The sequence below is a fragment of the Vanacampus margaritifer genome, chromosome 9, assembly GCF_051991255.1.
Source record: "Vanacampus margaritifer isolate UIUO_Vmar chromosome 9, RoL_Vmar_1.0, whole genome shotgun sequence".
NCBI lineage: Eukaryota > Metazoa > Chordata > Actinopteri > Syngnathiformes > Syngnathidae > Vanacampus > Vanacampus margaritifer.
The window spans coordinates 25,339,231-25,351,471 of NC_135440.1; the positions used below are offsets into that span (position 1 = coordinate 25,339,231).

The following is a 12,241-nucleotide window of genomic DNA, read 5'->3' on the forward strand; positions in this document are numbered from 1 at the left end:
CATTGGGGACACAGTTGCTGCGGGTGGAAGATTGTTTTGCACATTACTGCCACCCATAGGACTGGAGTGAAACAGTTTTATTGAGTCAGGATTTAAGACCCGCTGGGCTTGCAGTGTGCGGCAGCCCCCCACATTACCGCCACCTACTGGATTGGAGTGGACCAGTATTGTATGCGTGTTCAAGTGCATGTATTAACAATGTATTTAAAAAAAAGTGTGTTTTAATATGTTTAAAGTCTTTGGGAGGAAGAAAGTTTTTTTTTTTTTTTTTTTTAGTTGGATGGATTTTCACACATTGCGTACAGCGTCCTCCCCTGTGATGAAAGGTTTCAGTGATAGTGGGTTCATGACCATCCCATGATGAAGCGAAACAACATGCATCATTAGTTGTAAGCAGTTCTAAGTGTGGTTGCAAAGAGATAATCATCAAGCCGCTGTGTGGCCAGCATGACTTCACTTGTTGTGATATGAGTGCCTGGCCCAAAATAAATAAAACCCCCCCCCCCGTAAAGAGAGCTCTTGTATGTTTGCGAGTCATTGTTAATTACATGACTTCATTTTCAGTACATCGCCGCCGACTGCTCGACAGCAAAGCAGCCCCTTGCCCGAACTCATTTCGACCAAAACTGAGACACGAGAAGTGCAAAACGGGAAGTGTCTGACATGATGAGTCAACATGACAACTGCGCACTGATCTGACTGCATTTGCTACCAGGCCGTCACATGTGACAGGCTTGACACAAGGACACTTGGGAGTGCAAGCTGAGTGGTGGGAACTCGGTGACCTCTTTGTGGTGGTGAACGACATCTATGACTTTGTGACTTTTTGAGTCTGCTATTCAGTGTTTGCACAGTACGCATGCAGTGACTAGAAAAAGTTTACACCTTGAAGATACTTTATTTAACCGGTGTGACAATGCTCAGCTTGTAATTAAAACTGTCAGTGAATTATTTTTTTCAACAATGTGTCAATTGTTATGGGAGTTTATTATTATTATTATTATTATTGCAGTGGTTTATTGCTGAAGTGATTTTCAAGTTCTCTTTTGGTGAAGATGGGATTGTGAGAGTGAACAGTCAAGGGATGGATCGCATGGATATCTTTAATATAATATTTTTTTCCCGTAGTTTTCTGTACTAAAAAGACGCTCTGCGGCATTTCTTATTTATTCAGTACATAATTATATATTGGATTTGATTATTAAATACACATTTAAACAGTATTACTTGCTGTACTTGCGCGATTAAATTTTAAAATAGTTCTAAAAATGAACATGGATGGTGCTACACTAAGGCTAAGGCGGGCTGTAGCCTACTCAGTAATCTGTGCAGTCCCAGTTAGCCAGCATTGTATTTGATATTTTAAAATATATTTACAAATTATTTTCTCAGTATCACCCCCCTCCCTATCAATCAAGCCCCTATTTAGGCCCAGAGAGAAAAATACTTGGGGGGGGGGGGGGTCGATCCCGTAGGCGTGCGTGCAAATGAATTATGCCTCATGCAGGATTATGCAGTACAGTACTGTATTGCAGTTCATTAAGACTGAAGTCCACTCTGTAGAATTGTTTTCATAGAAATAACTGAATTCATAAATATATTTTTTTAATTAACATTTAATCCACATTGAAAAGACCATCCTTTGTATTTTTTAGGTCTCTCTCTCCCCCCCTCTCTCTCCCCCTCTCTCTCTCTCTCTCTCTCTCCCTCTCTCTCTCTCTCTCTCTCTCTCTCCCTCTCTCTCTCTCTCTCTCCCTCTCTCTCTCTCTCTCTCTCTCCCTCACAATCCATCCATCCGTCGACCTGTTTGGTTTGGAGAGGGTTAAATGCCCAACGACGAGTTCCTTGAAATGATGGCGTAACTCTATTTCCCGTTTGACGCCGCCTCCCTCTCTCGGTGTGCTCTTCGCTTTGTCTCATCTCGTTTTCTTGTTTATTTCAACTCGGATTGGGGCCGAACTGGATCCGGATTCACTGGCCGCTCGCAGCGCTCCTTGTCCAGGTAAAGAGACCAACTCAAGCGGATGAGTTAAGCCGCGTTTACGCACCAAATCAGTCTGCAATCTTCCACCTTGTAGGTGGGCGCGTTACGGCGGTGCTCACCCGGAAGCTGACGTGAGACACAACCGCGATAAAAAAAAAAAAGTCTCATTTTCGGTATACGTTCGACTTTGACGCCGTCAATGAATGATTCACGCGATTTATTAGTCATCGTGACAACTTTTAAAGTTACACCTGCTTGAAATCTGCGCGTTTTACGACATATTGTCTCCTACGCGTCCAATTCATTTTTCGCTTGGGCTAACATTTGACTTGTTCTATTTTATTTAATGGAGACAATTCAGTAAACTAAATTCACAATAAATTGACGTGATATTTTTCAGTGTTTTGGTTGTCTGAAAAAAGGGAGAAATATAATTAAGGATGTGTAAGTATTCGTAACCAAACTAAATAAAGTGATCGCTAAGAACAAATTGACCGGAAAAAACAACCAGGTGTAAGAAAACGTGCACAGGACAACGAAGAGTGAATCATGGTAATTTACTAGCTATACTCATAAAGTCATAAAACAAATAATCCCACACCGCTTTTAAAAACAAAAACAAATGTGTGGAAATTTGAAGTTCACATGAGGATTAATATACAGAATATACCGCAGGTGGCCTCCTAAATCGATCTAATGTTCCATTGCAAACTTTTTTTTATTATATGATCAAATTAAACTAACTTTTTGAATCACCTTTTATTAACTGGATAGTGTTCCTATATAGTTGTGAAACCAATATGACTATGCAAATCTTTTAAAATGCACCATGTAGGAAAAATTATACTTCTGCCAAGTAAAAGCATACTAGTTGAGGGTGTGACATATTTCGAACCAGCCCAACAAGAGTTTCTTCTCCAGAAGACATAATTATCCTTGTGTACATTTTAGTTTTTTGGCTTAATTCTTTGCTTTCCATCTAAGAATCAAATCGTAAAGTGCGCAGTGGTTGATGTATGACAATTGAATGAATTGCCTTGGGACTGTGTGGAAAATTACAACCAAAAACATTTTTTTTTAAGTTTACTGTAAAGCTGGCACATCAAACAAAAGCGAATCAAAGATTTTATATTTAAACACTAAGATGCTCGTAGCATCAATGCTAATTACCCTTAGCCCGTATATGGCATTTTGCATATGTTAGCATTAAGCTAACAGGTTCACTATCACCGACGCTTAAATCACTAGTTTTTAGTCAAAAGCAATTCTTCACCTATGGGAAGTTGAGTTACTGAACATCAATACAGATGTCATACTGCTTTATACAACTACTGACATTGAAACAGGAGTTCAGAACATTTAATGTTTTTTTTATTTTTTAACTACGATTATTTTGCTCATAGGTGCTTGGCCTCCAATGGACTCATCTGAAGCGTAGGACAGGCTGCAGGCACAGCAAGATGGCCGCGCTTGGCAACCTAATCCTGTTGACGGTGAGTCGCTCCTTTTGCATTCCAGCCCCAACAAGTTGCATTTTTTTGTGTTCTCACCCCAAGGGCATGAAGTGTAACAGAATGTGGTCTCACAAGCATCATCTGCTTTGTTTGACAGTGCGTGTTGACACCCACGTTGGCACTGATACACACCCTCGAGGAGAAGACATGTCCAGACGGAGACTACGCTGTAGACGGCTTTTGCTGCAACAAATGTTCTCGGGGTAAGTCGGCGTCAACATGGTAACAATGATCACATTGACTTTTTTTTTTTTTTTTTTGCTTGATAGCCTCGAAAAATTAACTTGTACCCACAAGATTCTTTTATCCCAGTCTTGCATCAAATCCTCGCTCATTTTAAAAGTAACTTAGGTACTTTATGGGTTACTTTTAAAAGTAATTAGTGACTTTACTTTATTTTAAAAGTAACTTAGTTACTTTATGGATTACTTGATTTTACAAGTAACTTTGTTACTTCATGGATTACTTGATTTTAAAAGTAACTTAGTTACTTTTCTGATTACTTGATTTTAAAAGAACGTAGTTACTTGTCCCGGTTACTTGATTTTAAAAGTAACAAAATTTGGTTACAAGCTCCTCTATTAGTTACTTTCAGGAGATACTGACAACTCCGCTTAACAGTTCCAATGTACATTGTTAACTAGAAAGCTGAAAATACGTTATCCCATTGGGTAGTCCACAGGCATGTCCATTTTCAAGCGCCTCATTGTCAGCAGTGAGTGTGCGCATGTCACACAGCGAAAGACAAAAGAACGCGATGGGGGAGTCCGTCCGACTGGACAGTCAGCATGTGGACTTCAGGATGGCTTTAGAGTGCCCCATTGTTGCGGCGGATATATTTTCACGGTTCAAATGTGTATTTATGTGTAGGCATAAGAAAAATGCTACAAGAAATAGCATCCATTTGGAGGGGAAGAATTTGCTTGACAGTTGATTGGGGCGAGGCGGACACGCCCACAAGCTTTAGAAGCCGAGAGAACAGCTTTTTCATGATTTTCAAGCCTATTTCGACATACTTTTAATACTTTTTCAGCTGCAAATGAACTGAATCAATTTGTCTGAATCGCAATCATTGCTTCTGTTGCTCAGGTTTCAAACTGTTGGCAAAGTGCAGCGCCGATGGGATGAGAAGTGACTGCACGCCGTGTCCCGAAGACCAGTTTATGGACCAAATGAATTACTCGCCCAACTGCATGCGATGCAAACCCTGCAAAAGTAAGAAGACATGATCATGTTTTCAATGAGTTTAAACTTTAACACAACAGCTTCAAAATCGGGATGAATGTGCAGTGGCATGCATACTAGTGCGCTAAATTATGAATTGACACTCGTTTGCTGTGCATAAAGGCTCAAACGACTTCCAAATTTCTGTCCCCGCAGAGCTGAAGCACGAAGTGGAAGTATCGAAATGTGAACGGTACCGAAACACTCTGTGCAGCTGCGAGGACGACTACTACACCTTCACTATCGACTCGGAGACCACCGAGTGTCGAAAATGCACGCTGTGCGGCTCGGATGAGAGGGAAGTCCAAAAATGTAAGTTTGTATGTAAGTTTTTTTTCCATGTCAGAAAGTTGCAAATATTTCCATATTGATCAACTTAATAATTTGTTGACTACCATGTCCAAACCTCAGTTAATACAATTTTCAAAGAAGTATTAAATGTTTTGGGGAGCTGATTGATGATGTTCCACGGGATGATGTTTATATTCATAATGATGCCCAACAAGCAAACCAAAAAACTACGTGCTGTAAAAAAAAAAAAAAAAAAGCCACGGTTTACCCAAGAGCTCTGCAAATCTTTGTAGGTGAAGATTAGCTTAACTCTTTGACTGCCAAGCGTTTTCAGAAAAGGGATGCCGTGGGTGCCAGCCGATTTAAGCATTTTGACTGATCTTTCAAGGTCCACAGAAAATTATGTGTTTGGACTATGGAAACACACATACTACCAAATGAAAGATTGGACTCTCATCTTTCATCAGAAAAAAAAAAGTTTGTTTCTACCTTCTTCCGTTTTTCAGTAAACAACAATAGAAAATGGTTAGTTTCACCTCTGTTTTGAAAATAAAACGTCTTTTAACGTCTTTGGCACTCCTCTCTAGGATTTTACTAAACGTTATTTAACGTTTTTGGCAGTCAAAGAGTTAAAAAAAAAAAAGATTGAAAATCTATCTCTTATGAATACTAGTAATTATAAACAGCACCGAAATAAATATAATAATTTTATTAAAAATATAAAGAAAAAGTACTATTTAGGTGTTAAAAAAGGCTTCCACCAATTTTCTTGTACAATTTCCTGATGAAAATGAAGGTTACTGTGATCCCTTTGAAATCGCATGTGCTTTTAACAACTATTTTGTTCATCTCGGAACCGTCTTATCTGAAGCAACACAATGTATTTCTGGGTCACCAGCTGATTGCCAATTGAAAATGGAAAGCTCGGCACGATCTAGAAATTCTTCCGAACAGCATCGATCCCGTTGTCCGTTTTTCTGAATATGAATGACTTTACGCAGGTTCGGCGGAGAGGAACACTGTGTGCGAATGCAAGGAGAATTACTTCAGAGTGAACAGGAAGTGTGAGCCATGCAAGAGGTGAGTGTGTGCTTGTGTGCGTCTGAGGAGGCGCGCGTTTGATTCCTGCGAGGCCGAGATTGGTACGGGGAAGTGGTTTTGTTGAACCGAAACTTTTTCCATCAGCAGCAGGAGGAAAGAGAAGCTATTTTATTCTAATTTTAGTTCTTGACATTCTTAACTCAACAAACGTGTTCATTTGTACACACCCAATGCCACACCAGATATTTTTAGTAGTGATATGAGTTGATAATTTTTTTATTTTTTTTATATATATATATATTTAATACAGAGAATTGTAAAAGTAGTTAGTGAGACATGTTTCTGAATAAACTTGTATTGCTTTTGGAATGCCACTTCTTGTGTGGTGGTTATTCAAAACAGTGGGTGTGGCTTTTCATTGTGCGATGGGGCAGTTATCATTTAGCCCCATATGAACTCTGCCTAGTAATAAGGGACCTGTGACCAAGAAACACAATCGTGTTGATCAACATACATGTGTTTGTGTGATAGTTTAAAACCATCATTATGAATTTAAATGAAAAAATATTGATAATGATTTCTGAATTTAAAAACCATAAAATTAAAATTGAGCACGGTTTGGTGCAAACAAGTAACAACTTCGCATAATAGCTCACAAGCAGGCTAGTATGACATTAGCCCGTAGCAAGCTAGTGGGCTAGCGGGCTAGTACGATGTTAGCCTACTAGCCCACTAGCAGGCTAGTATGAAGTTAGCCCGCTAGCTCACAAGCAGGCTAGTATGACATTAGCCCGTAGCAAGCTAGTGGGCTAGCGGGCTAGTACGATGTTAGCCTACTAGCCCACTAGCAGGCTAGTATGAAGTTAGCCCGCTAGCTCACTAGCAGGCTAGTATGACGTTAGCCCTAGAGCTAGCCCACTACATTTTTTAAATATATATTTTTTTTGGCAGGCTTTTTAACAACACTTTTGTCTTTGATGTGTAAAATGTATGCAACATTTTTATTTTCACATTACACATTAGGACTTCAAGCAGAGCTCATTTTATTAATATTTGTGCTATTTGCTACTGTACTTTAAAGCCACACTTCCTCTTGTGTGTCTTTCCACAGTTGCACAACAGAGTGCAAGCATCTCTGCGAGACGCTTCCTTCCCACAAATTAGCGGGTAAGCACAAAAACCACCAGGTTACGAGAGTGTGTCAGACACATTTAATAAAATATGGCATTTTTTGCCATTTTCTTTCATTTGCCAGTGAATTATAGGTCAGTCTTGATGAATAAAGACAGATGCAGGACACGGGATTAATGAAAGTGTAGAATTTAGGGTGGATTCCAATTATAAAATGTATATAAACGTTTTTTTTTTTTTTTTTGTATATATATATACATTTTGAAAACATATTTTGATATTCAGCTAAATATTACCGGTACTTAATCATTTATGCTATTAAGCTAATTATATTACTGTATTAATATTTACAATTATGCTCCTTTTGATTTATATTCTTCTATGACTACCCCTTTCCCTGTAGGGTTTACTCACTTTTGTTGCCAGCTACTGTAACAGATTGCATGACGGTGCATGTGGTTTCTGAAGCATGTCCCCCTTGCGTCTACGTAGATGCTCCGGTGGGCGGAAGCGGATCCCTCGTTCACATCCTGACCGCAGTGGTGGTTGTGGCCGTGATGTTGTTGATGGTGCTCATCGTTTACATCGCCATCAAGCGTTTCACCAAAAAGTCGCCGCGCAAATCTGCGCTCCAAACGACGGAGACGTCGCCAGAGTCGTCGGAGGTACGTTAACTGCGTATGCGTGCAGCGCGTGTGAAGCGCCATTAACGCTGCGTCGTCCCCACCGTGTTGCAGACCTTGTTTCAGAATGAGGAAGTGCCAATCATTACTGTGATCGATCGTCCTGAGAGCACCATTCTTTGCCAGGCCACGTCCAATCTGCCCGACTGTGTCCCGCGGGAGATCAAGAGTGAGTGTTTGCACACAAGGGATCAGGGGTCAATAAAGGATTTCAACTTTTGGGCTGCACAGCCACCAATCACGATGTAATATAAAAAAATAATGCTTTAGCACTTTGAATCATCTTTGTGTTCTCGTCTACCTCACAGCCCACGACCTCATCTACTCGCTGCTCGACTCGGTTCCCGTGACGCAGGTCAAGCAGCTGGTGCGTTCCCTCGGCGTGAGCGAGACGGTTATCGAACGGGCCGAGCTGGACCACCGCGCCAGCAAGGAGGCCCATTACCAAATGCTGAAAGCGTGGGCGGAAGGGCGCTCGCAGGCCTCGGGCGGCGGCGGAGGAGGAGGAGGAGGAGGAGGTCGAGGCGGAATGCTGCATTTGGCTTTGCTACAGGAGCTTTTGCTCAAACTCAGACACATGCACCTTGGGGGCGTGGCCGAGGAGATGGAGACAAAGTATAGCATTCATTAAATTTCTCAGGTGTGCCAAGTGGGACCACAAAAAAACCACACACACCTGAATCTGGGTGATTGTTCTCTATCCGGACCTCAAGGACAGACTGGGAGCATTCCAAGTGTTTTCATCCTAACTACCGAAAGATCAAATGGTTGCGGACGCTCACTGGATTAGCAGGGACTATCCTGCCGCGCTCAACGTGAAGCTGCCACCTGCCGCAAGGAGAAACAGAAGTATGGACAGAAATTCAAGACAAAGCCCCGTCGAGAATGGCGAACGTTTGCGAGGGATTGACACTCCAGTCATGGTCAACGTTGTAAATACAGTTTAGGAATGCTTGAAATCTGTTTCCCAAGCTTGATTCAACCACTTACTGTAGAGAAACCTCGTAGCACAATTTACCAAAAATGGCATAAAAAGTATTAGGCCTGGGCTGATGTTTGACGGTTTAGTCAAGGGTTCAATAATCATTCACACTGGCTGTCATTGGTGATGAGCTCCTCCCTCCTTTTTGAGGGGACTTCTAAGCATGGGACAATGTGGTTGGCCGAGCCATCTGAAGGAAAAAAAAACAAAAAGCACAACATTAGTAGCCCACAAGTATGTTCTAAAAATAGCTCACCAGTGATAGGATACTGTGAGTTGTTTGGAAGAATTAAAACAGAAGAATGTTCACATTTATTTAAACTTAACAAAGTACAAGTTTCTTAATGCACTCAATTCTGATTCAATAAATACATATTCAAATAAATATTCGATATTTTGTTTAAAAATTAAATAGATTGTGTTGACAAATATTGATTGCGTGATATTTTTTTCATGGATATCATAGCGGTAATCTCGTCTCTATTTACTGACAAATTGATTTAGTCGGTACAAAGTCTGGGCCTGTTTAGAGCATTTTATTCTTCTCTCTATCAGTATATGTTACTGACATAAATAGATGAACAAATTATAATATAAAAAAAAAAATATATATTATTATAAATAATTTCCCCATATTTTTTTCCACTGAAAAAAAATCCCATAATATTTTCCCCAATTAAGAGATTTCCAAACAAACCTTTTTTTTTTTTAGGTGAAGATTATTATGATTATTTTACTATTTAAGCAAAATGTATTTGTGATGTGTTTTTTGTCGGCCGCTGGTCAGTGTCAAGGATGAAGGTTCTGCTTTTAAAGAGAGAACACTAAATTTCAAAAAGTCCATACGCAAAATAAGCTGCTGCTTGGGGCCAGAGGATGATTTAAAAAGAAAAAAAGTTTGGGTTCTTTCTACAAAGGCATTTGTCTTCGTAGAAAGAAGTTACTTTTTACAGTGTGTGTGCATTTATAGAAAACAACAACCATAACAAAATAAAGTTAGCCCAAACTGTTTATTTAGCTAAACATTTTCACCCAACACCCAATATACAAGTAAATTTAAAAAAATATATACAGTATTACAATAATAAAATTAACAAATACATTAGTAAATAAAAAAAAAAGGGGGAAATAAAATAAATAACACTAATTATTAAGTCTAATTACAAAGTGAGTTTTTTGGTTTGTTTTTTGATTTTTTTTTTTTAACATGAGGAGGATGGCCCTGAATGAAATTGTGCTTATGGCCTGGTAAACGTAACATCGGTGCTATTCCACAACTAATATTTATTCCAGTCCGGTCTTGCACTGTTTAAGCTAGCAATTTCCTGTTTTGAGCGGGAAGCCGCACATGCTGTTTGTATATAATTCTTCTGTATATATTGCTTCACAGTAGTTTTTTCCGAATCTTTTTATCATTCCATATTGGACTGATTCATTGTACAGCATGCGCTTATGTTACAAGTGCTCTTCACTTTGCATATTTTAAAACCGTAGATCCTCACAAAAAGGCTTTCGGGAGAAATTTCAGAATGGACCTGAAATTAAATACAGTATAACCTTTAAAGGTGAACCTAATTTGACCATCTAAACTTCTGAATAACTGTTCAATGCTTCAGTGCTTTTTGCACAACTTGCTGTTGTTTAACAAGAAGGTTTTTATAGTTGTTGTTTTTATGCCTTTCTGTGACTCTTCCGGTCTCACTGTATCTCTGTTAAAGCCCCTTTGTGAGCAGCTGCGCCGTTGTGGACAGTTTCATTGCCAGCACTTGAAACAAACTCAACCAGTTTCCCAATCATGGAAGAATTATTCATCAGCATTAAAGAAGGGCCGCACCTTGTTTCAACCCCTTTTACCAGTCTTTGTAATGTGCCAAGTTCACGTCAGCCACGTTGTGTGTAGGCGTACAGTATTTGTGTGTGTGAAGCTCCTAACAAAACCCCTTCTGTCTTTTCTTGAATAAAAGGTTTGTGATTTGTGCGCCGTTTCATGGTTTATTTTTTTTGTGGGGGGTTCGTTCAAGTGATGATTTAGGGTTTGATGATCTCACTTTGATCCGCAAGCACGTCGCCCGTCAACATTCCCACGAGAAGTTGAACCTCGTTTGTAATTGTGTGCGGTTTGCTGAGCCTGTGACGCACGTTGCTCATTATTCCTTAACTTTGGTAACAAGTAAAGACGTGCCAACTTATTGCGCTTAAAAACGACGGTGCTAAAAATTTAAATAAAGTAAAACTATTTGTTTGTTTGACCTGCAATGGTGGATGACTGCATTTGCAGGGAAATACTGCCACCTACAGGCATCCTGACGTATTGCTGGAATCAAAATTGTACAGTAAAGTGGATTTTATTTTTTATTTTTTGTATTCGTAGTATCCCACACACAATCTTCGTCTTGTGTGACCTGACTAATGCCTTTTATTTTATTTTATTTTATTTCTTATTTTTGGTAGCCTAATTCTGACGTGTTTACCTCATTTTGTTCCTGCCCTGCTGATTATCGCTCTCAATGTATGTCTTTGTTTTAACTATTATCATTATTTTTACATTGTGTCATTCCGTGGTTTCAGATCCTGAAGCTCCGCCGGGACAGGGACGGTTAGCGGCATGGAATCCCAGAGCAACGCTGGGTGTCTTGGGTCAGTCATGTCTAAACTATACCCAACCTTGTTCCCTCGCAATTTCACAATTCAGTTATTGTAGATTCACTGTATTGCAGATTTTCATTTGTGACCAATTTGTGACATGGTTTTTGGTTAAGGTGGGCCATTTTAAGATTAAAAAGAAAAACTTCATCAGTATTTATTTTACATTTTGCATGCTGAAAATTACATTTATTAAGAGTAACCAGCGTTTATAAGGGTGTGAGTCGCGTGTGTGTGGGGAGGGTTCATAATGGATTAATTGAGGTGTAAATCCCCCCAAAATTAAATAAAACAATTTTTTTTGTATTGAAAAAAAATCTAATTTTACTTTGCGGAAAATCACTTATTGCGCTGGGGCTTGGAACGTATCACCCGTGAGTGAGGGAACATTTTATCTATACCGTATACCAGCAAATAATTTTCCCTTTCACAATATAGGCTAGAATATTAACCGTTTTATGCCCTAAAAAATATACATATGCATGTCGATATTGTTATATGTTATCTGCCTATGTGTTGGTGTACTGTTTGTGTTCAAATATTGATTTCTGAAAGTGTTATAATACCAAAACTAGTAATGATGCTATTCATTAGCCCATTGTGTGCTAGCATTGAGCTAGCGGAAGACAAAGTTGTTTGGTTGTTTTATTCGTGTAATTGTATTTATTTGTTTGTTAGTTTGTTTATTTATCAAATTGACTGTAAACTTCAACTAGGAGTGTCATCAAATAACTTGAAGCCTCCTTTT

General features: G+C 39.3%; 1 protein-coding gene across 2 annotated transcripts; it reads left to right on the top strand.

Annotated features, from left to right (window-relative positions):
* Positions 1–1,837: 1,837 nt before the first annotated feature.
* tnfrsf1a (tumor necrosis factor receptor superfamily, member 1a) lies at positions 1,838–10,828 on the top strand. Of its 2 annotated transcripts, none has more exons than XM_077575248.1 (10): positions 1,838–2,002; positions 3,388–3,477; positions 3,596–3,701; positions 4,588–4,713; positions 4,879–5,034; positions 6,015–6,093; positions 7,166–7,221; positions 7,678–7,850; positions 7,923–8,037; positions 8,177–10,828. In XM_077575248.1, the coding sequence occupies exons 2-10, from the start codon at positions 3,445–3,447 to the stop codon at positions 8,497–8,499; spliced, it is 1,167 nt and encodes a 388-aa protein (XP_077431374.1). In that variant the 5' UTR covers positions 1,838–2,002; positions 3,388–3,444; the 3' UTR covers positions 8,500–10,828. The 2 variants fall into 2 exon arrangements, with proteins under 2 accessions (XP_077431374.1, XP_077431373.1); XM_077575247.1 differs by lacking the exon at positions 1,838–2,002 and adding an exon at positions 2,090–2,536.
* Positions 10,829–12,241: the final 1,413 nt, after the last annotated feature.